This window comes from Cygnus atratus, chromosome 1 (genome assembly GCF_013377495.2).
Source record: "Cygnus atratus isolate AKBS03 ecotype Queensland, Australia chromosome 1, CAtr_DNAZoo_HiC_assembly, whole genome shotgun sequence".
NCBI lineage: Eukaryota > Metazoa > Chordata > Aves > Anseriformes > Anatidae > Cygnus > Cygnus atratus.
The window spans coordinates 206,468,521-206,489,646 of record NC_066362.1 but is presented as its reverse complement, the minus strand read 5'-3'; the positions used below and the strand labels follow the sequence as shown (position 1 = coordinate 206,489,646).

Sequence of the window (21,126 nt, the reverse complement as noted above, 5' to 3'; positions counted from 1 at the left end):
GTACTCACAGGGTGAAGGGACCATGGGCAGGTTTAGTCCAAGCCCGGGATGGAAAAAGCAGATGTTCAGGGCATCTTCTGAACCTCCAGAAGCCTCCTGTGCATCTGTCTCTGAAACATGCCCTGCTGCTAAGCCAGCTTCTGCTTCTTCCCCTGAGAGGTGCATCTGCTTGGCTTTCCAGCGATGCACTTCTGCCCACTGCTTTCTCTAGTGTGTTGAGAAACATAATTTCTTCCACATTGTCTTCTTCTGACATATAGGAAATACATTTCTTTTAACATCAGCTTCTTCTGCCCTGGGCTACAAGACTTCTCCTTTGTTCGCCTCAGTCGCTACATTTCTTGAGCCACCTGCCAGCCCAGGACATCTCTACACAATGCTGGAGAAAGGCCAAGCTCTTATCAGATGCATCAAAATTGCAAAGGACAGACGGTCATGCAGCTCTGAATACGCCAGGCTCCCACTTAGACAACAAAGCTTGTCACTGTGGCTGTAAAAAGAAAGGCACCAAGGAACAGAAACATGAGCAGAGCCATCCCAAAAGACTACAGACAGAGCTGTGGTGGCAGGACTGACTGAGGACTGGCCATGAGGACAGACACACCGGGCACTTGCAGACACAGCCACTGAAGCCACACCAAGAAATGAGAGAAAGAAAAGGGCCGTCGGAGGGTGAGGTATTGTTTATTCCAAGCAGCGAATGCTACCACACAGTACAGGCAAAGAAAAAAGGCTTACAGTCCAAGAGAGACGAGACCAGACACCAGACAGTAACTCAGGGAGGGGAAGGAGAAGATCCCTGGTAGAGCTGGGTATTTGGGATGCCCTGGAGGTGCTGGAAGTGGGAGAAAGTGAAGGCTTGGGGAAGTAGCTGTGGAGCAGAGGCTGGCAGGGAGGATGGAGGGAAAATGAGTTTGAAGGTAAGAAGGAAGACATTGTGGAGGGTGGACAGGGTCTGGTGGGGTGGTGAGGGCATTGAAAATGCATGGGAAGGAGCTGGGGAAGGATTTGGGGAGAGGGGCAAGGATGTCCCCTGTCCTGTGGCTCCAAAGCACCAATTCACCAGCTGAGCCCTGCAAGGGTGCTCCTCACCCGTGGTTGGACCCAGACCCCTCCCAGAGCCAGGCAGGGTAGAATCCTAGAATCATTATGGTTGGAAAAGCCCTCCAAGATCATCTGGTCCAACCATCCCCCTACCACCAATGTCACCCACTAAATCATGTCCCCAAGCACCAGGCCCAGCCTGCCCTTGAACACCCCCAGGGACAGGGACTCCACCACCTCCCTGGGCAACCCGTCCCCATGCCTGACCGCTCTTGCTGAGAAGAAATGTCTCCTCATTTCCAACCCGAACCTCCCCTGGCACAACTTGAGGCCATTCCCTCTGGTCCTATCACTGGTTACCTGTGAGAAGAGGCCGACCCCCAGCTCCCCACCCCTTCCTTTCAGGCAGTTGCAGAGAGCCATAAGGTCTGCCCTGAGTCTCCTCTTCCCCAGCCCAAACCCCCCCAGGTCCCTCAGCCGCTCCTCACAGGACTTGTGTCCCAGGTCCTTCACCAGCTTCGTAGCTGGGGACATGCTCCAGGACACGCTCCAGGGCCTCGATGTCCTTCTGGTAGTGAGGGGCCCAAAGCTGAACCCAGCACTCGAGGTGCGGCCTCACCAGAGCAGAGCCCAGGGGGACGAGCACCTCCCTGTCCCTGCTGGCTGCACTACTCCTGACACAGGCCAGGATGCTCCTCACAGATATATGGGAAGAATCAGCTTTTCTTTGGGGGCTGAGGGCTGCAGCGTGGCTCTGGCTAGGGTGGGGTGGGAGGTAGAGAGATGGCAACAAGGAGGGGTTCAGAAGTGTTCCCCCTTTCCACCTCTCACACCAGGAAACTGCTGACAGTGAAGGAGGGGTTATGGTTACGATGCCCCAGTGCCCTCACACATCCCCAGGATCTGTCACTACTCCTCATCCATCATTTTCTGGCAGTTGTTTTCCGTGGATTAGGCTCCCTGCAGGGAAAGCTGGCGTTTTAGACAACACAAAGGTGCCTTGCGTCCTTTAGCAGGCCTTTCTTTCATCCTTGGGCTCACATCTCCTCCACATGACAGTCCTCATCAGGCAGCTGTTTCCAAGGCACCCTGAAACAGAAAATAAGTCTGGTTACAAGCAATCTCCACAGTTCACGATAAACAGCCAGTCCTGAAGTACTCAGAGCTGTGCCACCCCTCACTGCAGACATCTGAGTTGTGAATAGGCTCAGCTGCATTACTGGAATCACTCCCAGCCCAGAAACCTCGTGGGGATAAGGGCAAATTGAGGCAGGCTGTGAAATCCCCAACTGGATCAAACTTACCAAGACACAGCTCGAAATGGGAAGAGCTGAAGTCGGTGTCTGGACATCATGATATTTTGCAGCAATGTGCAAGATTCTGTTCATGGTGCTGAACATGGTCATGTCTTCACACTTCTTCCTGCACAGCTCCTCTTCTTCAACTCATGTTGGCGTTGCTGTTGGGAAGGGTGGTTCCTGGATGCCAGGAGGTGCCAGCTACGGCAGAGACATCTTCCTAAGGAGTCCCTTTCTCTCCTGCACTGGCACGCCTCTAAACAAACCCCAAGTCCAAAGGATCCTGAGAAGCAAGAGGCTGCATTTGTACAAGGGCTGACATGTCAGCTGATGAAATACCCCTGCTCATCCTTGGACCTTGGTTTACCAGCCAGGGATGTAAGGTAATGGTCAGTGAGGTTTTTCAGAGGAAGCTCAGAGATTTGGTAACAGCAAGAAGTAAACCTCAGTCCTGTGCCCAAGCCACACAAGCCCATCTGATGCCAGGAATGGCAACATCCCACAAAGGGAGGGATGGAGAGCATCAGGCACCAATCTCTTCATCCCCAACCTCTTCATCCTCCCCTGCACAAGTCTCCCGGGTGTGTGAGCACACGATGCATCTGAAAGCACCGGATTACACCCAGCCAGCACCTCCACACCAAATTTCCTTCTAAGACAAAGCATTTAATTTTCAATAACTCAGTTCCACGCTTTGTAGAGACATCACTCTCACAACAGCCCTTGGGAATGGGTGGGCAGTGCCTGTCACTAATGACCTGGTGAAGATTAATGAGTTAGTCAGTAGCAGTGAATTCAGACAGTGATGGCTGATGAACAGGGAGCCCAGGTCCCAAATGCTTGGTCTCAGCCCAATTGGTCCTGCTGTCTGCTAGAAAAGCATCTAAGAGGTACTTTCTCCTAGAAAACCATCAAATCCCCTCCAGGTGTGCAGGCTTTGCAATGTGGAGCAAGTTCAGAGAGCAATAGGGCAGCAAGGGGATGTTCTTCAGCGCTGAGTGTGGGTGCCTGGCTGGGACCAGACCACACATCCATGCTGCAGCAGGGCAAGGACACTCTGCCTTTGTGTCTTGGTGGAAACATTTTGCTGGCCAACATGGATTGTCACAGATAAGCCCCATCAATGACCAGTCTCTTAAGAGTGAACATTTTCTCCAGTATAAACTGTGGAGGGGTGAAATGATAAATCCCAGGACATACAGCCCAGCCGAAACACTTCAGAACTCATGTAGTTATGCGTGATGGATGAATGGATGAGGCTGGTGGAGAAGGGAGAGGGAAGGCAGTGATATGGCAGGACATCAGAAAGCAGCATTGTTGTTAGCATGTAGTCACAGATGGAATAAATTCAGAAAGTGAGCTGTAAATGAGGCAGTGATGAAAAACAGCACCCAGCAATGGCAATGCAGAAAAAGGTCAGTGCTCCATGGAAGGCAGCAGCACAATGCTGGAGGAGGGATTTCAGCATACAGCCCCAAAGCAGGCAATTTTTCCCAGGTAGGTGGGGATGTTATTGGAATATCCATTAAAAGAGAAAACATGGTCAAAAATAAAAACTGCAGGTAGGAGCTTACAGGCTAGGTAAAATAAAAAAAAGAGATGAAACTAAGAGTAGGGTTCACCGTTTTGAAACCAAGCTGTGCCCTCAGCCCTGCTTTGTTCTGAACCACTATTTTCCCAGAGAGCCAGCACTCCCACCGATGCACAAGTCAGTGCTTTGCACTTCCACAGTGCCAAGTGCCTGTTCAAAGCTGGCCAGGCTTGCTGTGCATTGAAAGTGCTCATCCCAAGCATCTGCCACCTCCTTTCAGCATGGATTTATAGCTGTTGGACCCCTCGTGGGTCCTTCAGGAGGTTCTGGGCACAAGCGAAAGCTGTAGGCTGTTGGGAAAGGGCGTGTAAATAAATCACTTGGGGCCACAGCATCTCCCCTCCCTCCAGCTCCCGGAGGAGCCCGGTGTCTGCTCCCTGCTCTGGTGCAGCGTGCACGCGAGCGAGGTGCAGCAGCAGCTGGCGTGCCAGGCACTCACCGCACGGACGCTCTGCTCAACACACGGTATGCGTATATAAAATAAAAGCCAACTACCTGCTCCGTCCACATGACTTCACTGTCCATCTTCACCTTTGCAAACGCTTAGCTCTCGCGTCAGGCTAGTCTGAGGGCAGCAGGCACCTAAAGGGAGTCAGACTGCAACAGCTCAGTTGTATCCCTACGGCAGGCATGGAGGGCGGGCATCCAAACCTGATTACGGTTGGGAGGGTATTTCACTTAGCTGTGCTTCTTATCGAGAAAACAAGATCAAGGAGGTGGTATTCGTCTTTAGCATTTATTTATCATTGGAAAAAAAAAAAAAAGAAAAAACCCTTTGAGCAAGCAAAGATCACAAGCACGTCACAATCAATTGGCTATACATTAATTTGTGTGTGTGTGTCTGTGTGTGTGTCTGTGTCATTCTCATACGAACAGCAAGAATGAAAAAGCACCACGAAGAGGTGTGCTTAACACATTACAAGAGACAATTTGTGATATGCAACCAAACCCAGGCCACAAAATATTAATTAGACACTTCCTATCTGCCTCCAAGAGGCAAGAGTTTGTGGAATTCATGGGAGCCGTGTTTTTACACCAGACGCGTTGCAAATGAAGAAGCAGGTGATCGGTGTGCAAAGCAGTCAGAAAACAGGAGCTCGGTAAGCAGTTAGCACCATTTTGCAGAAAGGAGAAACAGTACAATACAGTGAAAATGAGAAAGCAAGCAACTGACAGCATAGGAACTTTCACAGGGCAGAAAGCAAAACATTACTATTTTTTTTTCTTTTTACAAGGAAAGCAAAAACATATTACAAGTTAGCGGTGAAACAGTCAGCATTGTGGTAGCTGGAAACACAGAACAGCAGAGCACTCTTTCCCAGTGGGATCGACAATCTCAGAGTCCAAAGTGAACTTGAAATGGCAGAGTTTTTGTCTCCTTTCTGATAAACCTGAGTGGGACGGATTGGCAGGAAGTCTGTGGGAGGTTGAGCAATGCAGGATTTCACCCTGAGGCCTGACTCTACTGCGGTTCCCAGCACTAAATGCGATGCTAAACCATGTGCTCAGATGTATGCTGAGGACCTGGTGCAATGGAGCAAAGGAAGGATTCACATCCCTACTCGGTGGCTCTCTAAGATGGAGGCCCTGATGGTTTCCCAGGCTCTTTCTGCAAAAATTGAAACCTTCCAAGGCTTGTTCATCCCACCCAAAGAGAGGTGTCCAAACCAGGCAGATAAATGGCCCTTGGAAGGTGACTCCACTAAAGAAGGTGCTTTGACCACTGGCAAGCCCTTCATGTCTAGCTTTGCAGTCAGAAACCTCCAAAATCTTTGTGTATTAAGGAAATATAAGGCCGCATTCTGACCACTCATTGTTCATATTTAATTCAAACACCATGACGGATGCTCTTCATGGAGAAGAAGCAACCTTGAGGACCAGGATGTTGAGTAGCTGCTCCAGGCTGTGGATATGCTTGGGTTAGGTGGTCGGAGCATGGCTCTTACTGACATCCCTTGGGCAAAATTTGGTTCCCATTGAATTCAAGGGCTAAATTACCACTGAATTCAAGGCTAGATGGTGGCAACTGCGCTGTCACTTGGAATGTGAAATTTAGGGCAAAAAAATAACCAAGAGCATGGCATTGCGTGGTCTTTCTATGTGTGCAGTGAGCTCAGCGTGCTGGACTGTTGGTAACTGTCTAAGTGCCTTCCTGACATTTTCTGCCTGCTGCCACACGTCATCTTCACGGCTGTTGCTATATCCTGAGATAAGAAGGGACGTTATTGAAGAGTGTGAAGATGGATGAAGCACCTAAATGCCAAGAAACCACACAGAGTCTTTGAAGCTGTGGCTCCTCTGGCCAGCTGCCCCTTGTGCAATGAGGTGGGAAGAGCTGGGAGCTGCATTCCCCTCCGCGAGTTCAGCGCAAGCCTTTCACCGAGCTGCTCTGGAGACAGAGCTGAGCTTTGCACTCGAGCAGTGCTGCAGGGGCTTCTGAGCACTCAGAAAAAGCAATGGTCACTATGGACAGGTCAGCGTCTCCATGGAGCATGCACATTGAAAATGCATTACATTCGCAAAGATTTCCACAGTTTTACTTCCTGGAGGATTTCCCTGGTTTCCTCCTAAACATTGGAGGTTTAAATATATATATTTCTATATATGAATATATATTTTCCACATACACAACCTGACTAGCTCATAGCACACAGTTCTAACACAGCTAAGCTTGGAAATACACCACTGAATTCAGAACACTACACTTACTTATACTCAAAGCTTTAGGCTGTTAGCGCAAGGCAAACAGGACACATCACACAATACACTGAACTTGGCATTTATTCATCACTAAGGCCAGCAAATGTCACTATCCTTATACCACAGAGCTTCTCTCCTCTTTGGAAACTGTCTGTCAGCCTTATAGCCCATCACTCACGCCTGTTTCCAAGAGATCCCATCCTAACGGGGTGAGGTTCCAAAAACGGGACTCTGCACCCTCCCAGCCCATCCCTTTTCCTATTAGGTAGTTTCACTTCTCTCAAATGTCCCAGCAGCAAGACTTTCCTCACTCAAACATCTTTACAGCAACACAGTTCTGAAGCTCTTCTCTTACACCACCTCCCTGCCCGACTTCCCGTCTCTCGCTTCGTTCTTCCCAATTGTCTACTCTCTCAAAGTTTCAAGCTGGACTGCGTGTTAGGATAGAAATATCGAGCTGCAAAAACAAAGAAGGACCCTGCACCTTCACTTGCACCTATTCTGCACAATTGCGACAGCAGAGTTTAACAGCTCCGTTTGGTCAGATCAGGGTTAATCCTGATGTATGTAGGACCCAAGACAGGAGTTAGGCACGTAAATTTGGGTTGGGACCATAGACCCAGCTCCCACTGACTCAATGACCCAAATTTTGGGGTATTTAGTGCCAATCTGGCCCTCCAGCTTGTGGAAATCCACCCAGTCCCATCAATTTGAAGGTGCTGGGCTAGTCCATACTTGCTGACAAATGGTCCCCCTCTGCTTGCAGCTTCCAAATGGGTCTTGCTGGGCACAGTAAGATTGAAAACCTGAGATCTTGCTTGAAGGGAGTCAGGGGATCCCAGCAACTGGTTTATGGTCCTGTTAGGATACTTACAAGCCAATGTGAGCTCCAACAACTAGTAGAGTCAAAACAACGGAGGCCAACAGCTCTAGCCAACCTTGGTGACTCATTTCTTTCTATTCCTTGGAAGGCCATACCTGCAAACTAAACTTTTTTCTTCTGGAATCTAGCGCTGTCTACTGGCACCCCAGAAGTGAAGAAAACAGACCAAGATTCAAAACAAACCAGGAACAATTAAAAAGATGCATATCCTAGGTGAAACAATGGGGAAGAACAACCTGCTGATAACCTCTACTGGCCTGCCACGCTCTTGGGAAGTCTTCACTGCTCTCTGCACCTTCCCTCCCTCTTAATTTGAATCAAGGCCTTCAAGTGGTCTTGAGGGGTGAAGCTGCCCTGGTGCAACCACAGCTACCCCCAGCTACCCTGGGGGAAGATTTGGCCCTTTATTTGCAATGGGATCTCCTTCCCTGTTGCTTTCTGGAGCAAAACTCCCACAGGTTTCACCAGGAGAAATGGCTCTCAGCCACACCACCAATTCTATCAGATTTATGGCAAATCCATGGCACCACAAACAAACCTCTGATCCTCTCCAAGGGCTTTTGCCTGCTGACACCAGTGGGAGATGACTGAACAACGACCTACCCCAAAAAGGGCCCCGTGGGATGCGAGCACAGCCCCTCGACGGGCACTTCCACGCTGTCAAAACACTGAAGGACCAAGCCAAAGGAAAGGGACAGGCTGCTGGACGTACTCACAGTTGATCCATAACCTTCATCTCCTACGACCCCGCTTGTGCATTCCCACATCCCTCCTGCGCTCGCCCTCACTCTGTGCAGAGCCGTGTTGTGCAGGCAAAGCAGAACAACCTGACCTCAGAAACAAGGATTCGCTAATCCTCCTTGGAAATAAAACAGAAAAGCTTCTAATACAATCAGAACAAAAAGCAGATTAGAAGCCTCTAATTAATTTTGTGGCCTTTATTTAATCAAAGGAAAGAAAAATAAAAGGAAAGAAAGAAGGAAAAGAAAAAAGAGAAAGAAAGGAAAGTGCAGTGACATTTACTCTTTCGCCTCAGCCAGTTTATTGTTCATCTCTTTACTTTTCTCCTTGTCCTCTGGTTTTGCTGTGTTGGAGGTCTCGGCGCTCTTTTTCTTGGCAGCCCGGCCCGATGCAATCTGCTTGTCTTTGGCCTTTTTCAGGGGTTTATGGCTTGTTGTGGTCTTTTTTGGTTTGGAAGGCTTTACGCTAGGCTTTTCCACCTGCATGGAGGGTGACATGCAAAACAACACAGAGACGTAGAAAGAGAGGGAGAGAGAGACACAAGGACAGGTGGAAAACAAAATTTAGATGAGAAACATCATGAACATCACTTATCTACTCAGCTATGCCCTGCCACGAAGGAGCTGCGTGCTTGTTGAGTTGCAAATGGCCAGCTCCTTTCGTGGTGTTGATGCCCCCAAGTCACAGTGTCCATGAAGCCAGCAGAGCAGTGCCCATTGCATCCAAATTGGGGCACAGTAAGGCAAAGAGCGGGGTGAATATTACCAGACATTTTATCAATTTTTCTATCTGCCTCTGACTTCAGGAGGGACTTTGCAAGCGTAGGAGGGATTGTCTCTCCGGAGTCAAAGGCAAGAAAAGATGTTCAGAACAAAGAGGCAGGTACAAATCCCCACCTTTCTTGCAGGGCATGATTCCTCCATCTGCTTTTCCCTAATAAATGGCTACAGCGGAGGAAAATTACTTGGAGGTAGCTGGTGTGCGGGCCACTGAGTGGTACCTGAGTAAACTCTACACCATTGTCTTGCATCCACCTGCTTCTACAGCCCCAAAAACAAGGAGTACAGCTTCAAAATTAAGGAGGAACAGAAGCCTTCAGCTCCTCCATGCTATCCCTCTGAGACCTCACAAATTTAAGCAGTTACAGACTCTGAAAAGGACAAACAGTCCTAGGTTTAATACTGCATGGACTGACTCCATTTATATTCAAATTCTCTGTTACTGCTAGAACACAAAGGCTGGACGAGACTTCAGTCCAAGCCCTTCTTGACACATCCTCCATCTAATCAAAGCCAACCATGCTTACTGTCAAAACCTGAGGAGCTCTCTGAATTAATTGCAGATCTAGATCTGGATCTTACCAGGTTGTTCCTGGGGTAAAGTGTAATGTGGTGTGTCTATATCATTAGAGGGAAAAAGAGAAAGCCATCCAGATTAATGACCTGGGAAATGACAAAGCAAAACCACTTCATTTGGGCCCTATTCTCACTTCTTTATAGTTTGACACAAGGAAGTTTTGACTCCAAAGTGCATCAACTTCCACTAGACTCCAACTGCGAGGTGGAACCCTTGATGCACCCACTGGTCTGAAATGAAGATGCCACACCAGGGGAATGAGCACAGGCAGGTTCAGCCCAGCCTTACTGTGTTGGCCATGTCCCACCAGGAACAGTGATGGTCCTGGGACCCTTCTGCTGTGTTTCTCACCTTTGGAGGTTCTTTGTAAGGTTCACTGTAGAGAGTGCGTATCCTTCTGCGCTCCAGGAATTTGTTATCAGCTGGAGCAGGCTTACTGGTTTCCCCCTTGAATTGAGCGCTGTAACTGGTTTCATGGGTCATTTTCTCCTCCGGCGGCTTGTACTGGGCCTTGGCTTTTATAGCTTTCACAGGCTTGACGTCTATCCATGGTCTGAACTCATTTCTGAAGATGAAAAAAAGAAAAGGGTTCAGGAATTAAAAGAAGGAAAATAGCGGTGATGTGGGAACTACCTCCCCACTGCTCTAATTGGGAGGGCTTCTGCCTTCAGTCAGGTTTACCAAAAAAAAAAATAGATCTCACAGCTCATTTTCAACCATATCTTATACGCATCGATACATTAGGAAAACTTCAAATTAAATTTGATCTGTTAAAGCCAGCCAGTCGTAGGCACTGGACAACCCATAGCTACTTCTGTGGGTGAAACCATCGAGGCTTTTCTGGCATCACCTCTGCCCTGAAGCTATCTGCAAGCAGTTCCCAGTTCTCATGGTTAGAGTGGAAATAAATATTGAGAAAACAACCTCGAAATTCATGTTCTCCTGCATGTTGGTAACTCAACCCTGGACACACACTTCTCACCAAGCTTCCCCTTAGGCAAGGTACAAGTGTAGGGAGACAAAACTTCCTACAGTCACCCCTCATGCATGTGAGTGCTGAATTGCATCACATCTACACCATTTCATCTACATTTCACCAAATTATGTTCAACAGCTTTTGTTAATTCTATAAAAGAGCAATAAAAAATAAAGCTGTCTCAGGTGTAAACCCAAGCAGATGAGGAAATGCACTGTTTATCAGGTATTGTGAGCTATGGTCTTTTCTGTATTAGATGAAGATGAATTTCAGAGTTACTGAAAAAAACAAGTCCTTCATTTCTTTTAGACAGAGCTGCAACTTTTTGAGAAAACAACAATATGTTGCAAAGATTTTTAGCATCTGTGGACACATTCTGGTTCCCATCTTTCTCTTGTATTTTTTAGTTGTCCCAACATAGCACCAACAAGTTTCTGGTTTTGAAGCAACCCATTTCATTTTCTTTCTAAAAACTGCCTTTCATCTGAGAGTGGAGATGGAGAAACCCCTGTGTGTTGCTAACTTAGGTTGTGCTCAGACGTGGTCCCAAGCAGCGTGTTCAGATCCTAAAGACTCCAAGACAAGCTCCAGGAGATATCCTAAGGGGTGACAGGAGCCCTCTGCAAAGGGGTGATTTTTCCTTGGGGAATAAAGCTCCTCTTAACTTTGTGAAGCAAGGGGAGGTTGCAGACCCCATCCCTCCTGCCCTGGCCCACTTACCCACCCACGGGCTATGTCACCGAGCCCCACGTGAGGGTACCACGTCTCTGCCATTCAATCCCTTCCTGTAACAGCTCCGAGCGTCTCAATCAGCTTCAACCAAATCTGACAAATGGTCCTGAAGATACTCAGCTTCTACTTTTATGAAAATAGGCAGTTGGACTGAGGCCAGAAGCTCAAGCAAGCTTTCATACACACACGGTCCTCCTTTTAAGATGCCTACGTTGAGGTCTTACAGCAGCTACAGGGTGACCATGTCCTTGTACTCAATGCAACACAGTCTGCGGAGCCTGGAGAGCCCTTCCCTGTCCCAAAGGTTGGTTCATGCCCAGGGTGTCCTGAATGGCTCTTGGGGCTGTTGACTGTTGGGAACACAGACATCCAGCATGCATGAAGACACATAAATGTAGGGATGTATTTTGTGAGCCAAATCCCACCTTCAACTCTCCATCCTCTCTTAATATCGACTCCAGCTACATCCAATTTTCTTTCCCCCTATTTCTTCATGTCCTTCCCCCTCTTATATCATTAAGCCCTTCTGGGGCTTGGACAGCACTGCCCAAGGTGCACCCATTCTGCCTGTTTGAAGGATGCTGTTCTACATGAAATTGCGGTGCACTGAAGGAAATATGCAAATATTCCCTTGGCTGCTGTTCACCATGTCACCCATTCCTCCACAGAAGGTCCTCTGCAGCCCACTGTTAGAATAGCTTTCCCATAGGAAGTCTTGAGAAAAGGAATAGGAAACATCTTTACAGAACTGGATTAAAGATGTGAAAACCTCGTGGATAATTTCCATCCCAAGCTCCTCCAAAGATAGGAAGCTTCTTCCTAGGATCCACTATTGTCCCATAAGTACATTTTCAACTGTTTTTTAAAGGCTACAACACCATAAAATAATTCTCTCTGTCCACGTCTATCTGTCCCTCTGATCCCTTCCTAGCAACTTCTGAACCCATTTACTATTTTCAACCACATTTGTGGCAGACGTGTAAGTCTCAGAGATGAAAATTACAACATATTTCCTCAAAATCAGCGAGTGGGCATAGAAGGAACATCTGAATGGTGTTTTCAGCTGAGGGAATGCCAGGTAAAATTAATTTTCTTCTTTCTAAGGCCACAGCCAGGTGGCCAGCCAGCCTCCATGTACCAACAGCCCACCAGCAAAGCTAAGCACAAGCTGTCATTTATGGCAGCAAAGAAATAGGGACAAAGGATGGAGGCATGTAGGGGCTGGAACTTAGTGATGGAACACAAGCCAGGGCTTTGGCCATGTCCCTGTGGAGTCCCACCAGAGCCATCCTGGACCAGCTGTGACCACATTAAAGGTTTTCAGGGCTCGCCATTTCACTCAGGAAGATTTTAAGACTTGCTCTCTGGGCATGACATGGAGGGGCTGAGCTGAAATAGAGACTACAAGTCTCCTGATTTTCTGCCCAGCTCTGATCCCAGCCTTAAAAAATATAATTGGAATCAATCAGGAACTCAGTGTTGACCTCAAATGGAAATCGAAATGAAACTCAACAACAAAAAAAAGACTTTGTGAGACATTAGATGACCTTTCCAAGCCCAGCTCAGCAGGAAAAACTCCCAGGGAAGATAATGGGAGTTTAACCCCACAAGATGTGACCAGAACATAGCACTGCATGGGATGAGAAGACGTCTTGCAAAATAATAGGCAGCAAACCATGGGGTTGGTGTGAGCTCCAAGCTACGGCATGCAACCCTCTCTGGAGATGCTCACCAACAGCCACGTAGGCAGTCATTGCCTGCATCGCCTGCAGCCAGAGCAGAGCGAAAGGGAGGATGGAGGGGGAGACGGGACCAGGTTTAACCACATCAAAGCTTTTAAAGGACTTCAAGGGGAGGCTATGTTTGTTCAGAATCAGCACGGGATGTTAAATGGGTTCTGGTGAGAGCAGTTTTACCAGCACCAAACCCAGCCTGATTCCCTCATCCTGATGTGCAAGTGTGAAATACTGAAGGGCACAGAAAAGGGAGGCTGGGAACTTCATGGTGGAGTCCTGTGCAGAGGGGACATTTGTAGCTTCATCTGCAAAATTATAGCTTAACGCACCCCCCCCCCCCAAAAAAAAAAAAAAAAAAAAACACACACAGATTTTTCACTCAAAAAAAAAAAAAGTCCTTTACAGCATGGTTGGCCTCAAATGTTTCATTCACTCTAAAATCAAAAGTTAACTTTCTTCTTCAATTTCTGTAATTGTTTTCTTTCCCATTTTTGCTTATTCTGCCCAGGACAACATGAAATGACTCTGACTACCATTATGAAGCAAAATAACAAACTGCTTCAGAAGGAATATTTCAGAAAACCACGTTCCTCCTTAATATTCCACTAAATGGAAATATACATGTGCATTTTGGCCAAACTAAGTAGTGAATTTGTCTGGGATTTTCAAATAATTTTGCCTTTCTGGAACTGTAGTTTTTGAGAATGTATTATTCTCTCCCAAATATTTTCCAGCTCCTTTCTTTCTCCTAACATAGGAAAAGAGATGTTAAGTGGAATGAAAGGATGGGAAACCTAAAATCAATGGGAATGCCTGGTCAGACTCTGCAACTCACTGCCAGCCACTGAAGTGCAGCATATAATGAGATTTAATTAAGTTGTGTCTGTTTAGATGGACAATGAGAATATTTAGTCTTACCAAAGGAAATTTCAGCAACACATTTTTGAGATAATAGCTAACACCATTCTTCAGCAGTTATCTGTTCTCTACAACCCTTGGCCACACTGAAGGAATCTCCCATCTCCCTCCATTTATTTGGTCCTGGCCAGGATTAACCAGAAGATATTGGGCTAGCTGGGCTGCGAGCAAATTTTGGTGCAGCCACCCTACTCTGCTCCCAAAGAATTGCTCGCATGAAGGGTACATGCATGTTTTGATCCTAAAGCTGTTCACTTTTTTAACGTGAACCGAGAAGTTCCATTCGGACTCAATATAACCTCCTATATATATCCTCCTACAAACACAGTTAACTTTACCGATAAGCCTGTTCAGTGGTTAGTGTCTTGCAAGAGCCAAGACATGACTCCTAAGACATTTTCAGGAATAAAGGATCATTGTTCCACGCTGAGGTCCTGAGTGCAATAGCAAACAGCACAACATGTTCCTGCCTACCAGAGAAATAAATCTGAAGTCCTGGATGTGGATGACTTCTTGCTGCTCCTGATTTTCTGACACAGCGTGTCCCCTGCACCCCAAGACACTGACCTCATCCATTTCACCCTACCTCCCATCCCACCCACCTTTGGTGATGAGGCCAATTCCAGCCAACTCCTATTGCAATGCTCTTGCCAATGTACAAAATTGCCACCGCAAGTGCAAGAAGAACCCGCTCCTTGCCTGCTGCATCAAGTGCCCTGTCTCCAACTCTTCCATGGATGCTTAAAGACAGCTTTATCCTCTAATGCCCGTGCTATTATTTTGTACACAATAATTTACTGTAAGGCTGAGCTGAGACTGTGAATGGTGTAATGAAACTCCTGGTGCCCAAGATTATTTTTTCTCAAAGAATAATAATCAACCACTAATGCATGCATGCAGGCACATGCATATATATGCACACAGAGCAAACCAGTCTGGACAAACCAGTATCTAATGAGCTGTGCACAAAGACTAAAACAATGCAATATATTAACATATGAATTTGAAGCTTTGACAATGCACAATGGAGCGAGTGTGAGCAGGCTGGGGAGGGACCAGTGTCTGTGGACATCCCTATTCAGACCTGGTGTAGAAGAGGAGGAAAGTGCTGAGCCTTCAACAGGGCAAATTCAGCACAGACTGAAGCAGGCTACAAGCAAGATATGATTAATGTACCGAAAGGGATGAAGTCAAGTCTTTTGGCAGAACAGAAGCACGCTGCAATCCATTTATGAAAGCTGCTTGAATCAGCAGCCTACAAATCATGGGTATTGCATTGCCCAAAGGCCATGCAGCTCAGCCTTCCAAGGATGCAGGATTATTGATCATGTTCAAAACCTCACAGATATACAGCTGAAGGCAACAGCGAATGTTGAAAAGGGCCAAGGAGCTCAGAGAACAAGAGATCTTTTGAAGACCAGCCCCAATGCTAACAGCCCAGAGGCTGCTCGTGCCTTGGGATAGAGAGATACCAGAGGAACAGTCAGCACCTGGGACATGGAGCAGTGTGGAGAGGTCTGGGTATGCTAAAAATGGGTGAGCCCCCACTTGCACTCCAGTTGTAGGCATGCAGCAATCCCCCAAATCCCTGTTGTAAGGCAGCCATGGAGAATGCAGAGTCCAAGCCAGCTAGACGACATCCATCAGCATCTACTCTACCTCCTGGTGGGTGAATGTTCACCAAAACGAAGAGTGGGGACTCCGGGGAAGGTAACAATGGGCCATCCCACTGATGAAATGCTAAAAAACAGGGAAAGGTCCACCTAGAGGTCTGGAGAGAGGCTAAGCCCAGCAGCAGTGTGACCTGAACCCTCCTGGTGTGAATCATATCCCTAGGGGGATTTGCCAGTTTGTGCCTCTCTAAATTTCTCTTGATGTTACACGAGCTCATTCATCCTGCAGAGGATGGAAAAAAGGGAGGAAAATATGAAAATGGTACCAGGTTTCTAATAAGCTGGTTTGTGACCAAACTCAGCCCAACTCCAACATTCACTTTGCTACAAGTGACTTTGCCAAGGGTCTAAAATATGGCTGTGCTGTCTTCGTTCGTGCAGTCTCATCCCACCTGCCCTCCACATGGGCAGCTGACTGTCCGATTTGCCACAAGGTTAAACAAACCAACCGGCTCGTGGCAGGGATGTTTTGACACAAGACTGTAGCAAGATGGGGTTTGGGAAAAGTGCTGCCACGGGGAGACGTGGCTGCAGAAACCGGAGCAGTGCCTCCCTCACAAGACAATGTGCACAAGGTCCCAGCTACCACCAAGGCACGGACACATGGATCAGTGAGGCTCCTTGCGCAGAGATGTTTTCAGCACCTTGCTTCAAGTGTCTGAAGACAAATCGGATGAATTAAAAATGTGTTGGTTCAGTTCAGCAAAATGCTCCAGCATATGCACAATGGCTCTTAGCTGCTCCTCACATGTAAATATGGCCATAAATGACTTCCTGAATCAGAGCCTGGCAGACCACATTGCAAAAGCTATACATGAATCAACGATGCGATTTTTAAAGAGGGGAATCTGGCGTGGCAAGGTGTGCTAAGGATGAGGAAAATCAAGCTTTTTAGGTCAAATGAAGCAATTGTATTTCACAGACTCGTCGCACAACCAGCCTGCCCCAGCAGCAGGAATCCAAAGGCATCACCGAGGGGCCAGGGACTTATAGGAACAAGGCAAAGGGGAGATCACCCACCAGCATTGCTGACACCAGTTCTGGTCCCAAGTGCTCCACACACGCTGCTGTAGCAGCCCCGTTCTCCGAGGGAGTTTTCACAAAGACCTTTTCCAGTTGTGGTCCCCCAAATGATGGGGAACCTCCCCTCCCCCCTTGTCCTGACTTTCCTGGAAGCTCTGGTGTGAAGCCACTTGAGCTCCTTGCCAGCTCCCGTTCCCGAGATCCTGGCCCTTCTCCAGCCTGGGGATGCGTTAGTGATGCTGCAGTTCAGCTGCATTGGAACTGCAGGGCTTGCCCTTGAGGCAAAAGATGGAGACAGGTGGTGCCGGGGATGACAGGTAAGGTTTTGTCTGAATTTCTTCAAATTATCATCCGAACCACGGATGCGGAAGGATGGGTTTCTCCAAAGGAAGGTCAGGAAATGGCTGTTTGACATGAAATAGAAGCACTGGCTTTCTGCTGTGGCGACTTTATTCATCTGGCTGTGTTTCTCCTCCCTTCAGGGAATCATTACTTCCCTTCTTTCTGCGTTTCTAATGCAGCTCAAAATTAGCGTTGCTTTTTGATTTCATTTCTAGCCTGCATGACAGGGTAATTGCTCATCCTGACATGGGAGCAGAAATAAATCCAGCGGTGAAGGGGGTAAAGGAGGAACAGGGGGAAGCTTTAACAGCAGCTATTGTTTTGCCACGGCAGTGCTGAGCTGGAGCATTGCTCTGTGCTCCTTGCTGCAGCAGCCACTACACGACTGTATCTGCACACCCTTCACATGCCGTTTGGGCACCAGATGTTCTAGGACTTAATGAAAAAACATGAAAAATTGCAGATCTATTTAGTCTGAGCTGCTGTTATTTTAAGTGCTGGTGTAGGCTTTCATATAAGACATAGTCATCTGGTTTCAAAATGTTTAAGAGGCAACAGGGCAAAATCAACTGTGGGGTGGCCATGCGAGGAAAAGAGGGGGCTCAGGTCTGGGTCCCTTTGAACATTCTTAGAGAAGCAGAAGAGCCATGAACCGAGCTCCATGGCAAATTTTGTTTCAAGAATAAGCAGTATTCAAGTTTTTCCTTACATTGGGCTAGAGCATTAACATGTTGCCAAAAGTCCAAGGCAAAGAAAATCTTGAATATTATGCTTTTCTTCCTTACTGCCCAGGGCAGCTAAGGGCACAGCCTAACCCCAGCACCTCCTGGCAGCATCCCCTCTACCTGTGATGCTCCAGCAGGGCAGACGGAGATCCCGATGGAAGGTCAGAGCCCAAATTGCCACTCACACCGATGGGTCTGTCTCCTTGATGCCTAATGGACAGAGGAGCCTGCAGCCCAGCTTAGAGGCCAAGCTGAAATCTGAACTGCCTCTTATTTTCTGTTAGACCACTGAAATCTGGGTGCAGGAACAGCCAGGTGCCTCCTAAGTGATCTACTTCCACAGCTCAGATCCTCCAAGCTAAAATATCACCTGCAAGAGCAAAGCACACATGCATGCTTAGGCTCCAAAACAGACTGATTTTATCCTATTTTAGTCTACAAAGTAAAATACAAGAAATAATAAATAAACCAAATACGTATATAGGCTTTGATGCATAATACCATATTCTCAGAACAGGAAAGGGAATTCAAACTCATGACACACCATACCTCATCCGTCCAGCAGGCATGTTTGTACTTGAAGAGGTAAAATATGATGTGTGTGTCAGCTCAATAAGCTGCATTTCCACCGTGTCCCAAGCACACACCACCAGCAAGCAAAGCCAGTCATGGGGAGCACGTTGTATATGACATGTGCTGGGTGACAACTACACAGCTACCACTAATGCAACACACCAAGTATACGAATGCAAGATTAACCTACATTTGGTCCGATCACTCGTTTTTGCTGTGAAAATGTTCATTCATGTATTTGGGTTTGTGATATTTCTTTACCAAATTTTTTTGGCATGTATAGTGACCAGAGAGTTGCTGGCTTTGACAGAGTTTCTGAATTCTGCTTTCTATTCTATGCCTTCCCGTGCCATGCACCCATTGAGTGCTTCTTTAGTTAAAATTAAAACTATTATTTTGGAAGAAGTATAATAGAGATGAGGGCGAAGGGCACGGATGAAAGAAGAGAGCTGAGTCCTGATAGACGATCTTGACTTTAACATTATTAAGCTGTTAAAAAAAAAAAAAAAGCAGTTAAAGGCTGAGTCAGATTTCCCCCCCATCTTGACCCTTAATACAGTCTCACTTCAGGGGCTGCAAAATATTGACGTATATGTGCTTCATGCTCTGGATGGTAAGGTACAGAGCTCCCACTCCAGAGTGTACATGAGAGAATTAATAGAGAGACTTTAAAAGCACCATGGAAAGACTGAACAGGGGCTGAGCAGACAGTCTGAGACTCTCAGAGGATGCTGTGGGTTTTTTGGAAAGAGGAGAAGAAGACAAGGCTCAATTTGCCCATGCAGCTCTTTAGGAAGCGACAAAACCCAGCGTCACAAGTCCCTGGGGCTGCACAGGTGTAATGGAGACCAGAATTAGGTGCCTATTTCTGAAGATATCATACCATTAAAGCACATCGCATTTAACTTCGTAATACTCAGTCCACGCTGCTTAAAGTCAACCCATCTTTCCTTAGAAGCTAACCCTGCTTGCAGGTGGCACAAAAGTAGATGAATTGTAGAAAATGAGCATAGAAAATGCTCTCTGCTTCCCCACCACCCCTCTGCAAGCCTGGGAAGCCATCAGCATCACTTGGGTGTCACTAACGATGGAGCGGGGATGGCTCGGGCACCCAAACAACTGCATGAGTCCCATGGCACCAAACCCATAAGTGCTAGGACCGTCAGAGCCATCTCTGGGGAGTCTGGGAAAGAGACAGCGCAGGGCAGTGGAGCAGATGGCTGCCTTGCAAAATCTCCTCCTAATTAACTAAAACATGGACTGATGTATGTAAGTGCACGAAGCAATTACTGGTCACTGCTGGTACCGCACTGTCCGCACGAAAGCTGTCATGAAATAAAGGAGTGTAAGGAGGACTGGGAAAGCTTCATATGAGGAAGCAGGCTCTGGAAAAAGGTTATTTTATAATTAATTGTTTGCTTTCAAAGCTTTCTCCAGTGCTTGCATCACAAGGAGTGGAAAGCTGTGAAGGCAAAATGTAGGCAAAATGGGTCGTGTCTTCCCTTTGAAGGCACTCACATGCAGTGACTGATGAAAAGCATCACTGCCAGCACTGCCCCCGGGGCTGTAAATGCCAAAACACTGGTGGAAATGCACTGCTGCCATCACAGACCCACAAAATCAGAGCGCCTGCATGCTGGAGGCACAGCAAGCAGCCAGGAGCAGCAGGCAAGGTGTGGGATTTACTCCCTGTGGAGGAGAAAGCCAAGCACAAATGTGAATTTTAATCTCCCGATGCAACATGCACCAGGGAGCTAAACCAAGAAGAGATGAAAGAAAATCCCAGGGCATGTGCATCTCCATCACGAAACGTGACATGGCTGTGTGTGCCAGAGGAGGGGATTTAGGATCGCTGTGTGCTGAAAACAAAGCCCCACGAGATGCACAGGCTGGGGAGAAACACCCTAAAAGCCTGGAAGACTTGGATACTGTTCTCACTTTTGGGAGCATTTTTATTGACGTGGTTTTGGAAGACCATGGGATGTTATCACCCAAGGGGCTGATGTCTTGGGGTCTTTTGGTACCTCCCTGGAGCATTTGGTGGAGGTTGCAAATGGGACTTTGACACTGTGCTGGGCTGATGCTCGTGTGTCCAGAGCTCCCAGAGCAGCTCAGGCTCTTGCCTGCTCCACTAGAAGAGCCTTAAAAACACCTCTGGAAATCTGCTTGTCAAAAAGGATGTTGTAAATGTGGAACTGAATAAAAAAGCGTGCCCACGACATGCTCTCTGCAATCCCAGCCCTACCTGCCAGAATACACCTGGCTGCTAGCACATGGATGTGGGCACTGCAACTCCCCTCCTAAAGCAAATACAAAAATAAAACCCTCCCAGGCAGTAAATTTGGGGAATAAAATAAATTAAAAGCCCAAGTTTTATAGCTCATCTGCAAAGAACTGGAAAGAGGACTGGTTATTACTAAGCACTTTGGTGTGCGCAGCAAATGTTTACAGCCTCTCGGAGCCATTTGTATCCATTGGGTAAATAACACCCGTTTGGAAATGAGATGATCTGCAAATACTTCTTCTTTTGGAGATGTTCCAAGCTTAATCGAGAAATAAAACATGCTAGGGACAAGCATATTAAGCAGGTACTTAATTGAGAGATGAGACAAAGGCACTGCTCTTGTCTCGCAGGCAGGGCATGCATGTTTTAAACACACTCCTAGATTGCTATTTATTGCATCCGACAGAGCAGAAAGGCTCGGGAAAAGCACTCCTTCCCCTCCCATAAATAATTCACCATTTGTAACAGTTCATAAAATGTTTATATTAACTAATAATTAAATATTGCATATAACCTACATTCCAGCCAGGA

General features: G+C 47.2%; 1 protein-coding gene across 1 annotated transcript in view; it reads right to left on the bottom strand.

Annotated features, from left to right (window-relative positions):
* Positions 1 to 21,126, bottom strand: part of MAP6 (microtubule associated protein 6) — a 36,799-nt gene that overhangs the window by 4,311 nt on the left and 11,362 nt on the right. The window contains exons 2-3 of the mRNA XM_035560498.2: positions 9,965 to 10,178; positions 8,540 to 8,736 (exon numbers count right to left, since the gene is read on the bottom strand). Of these exons, the coding sequence (XP_035416391.2) occupies positions 8,540 to 8,736; positions 9,965 to 10,178 (411 nt within the window). The remainder of the gene's footprint in view (positions 1 to 8,539; positions 8,737 to 9,964; positions 10,179 to 21,126) is intronic.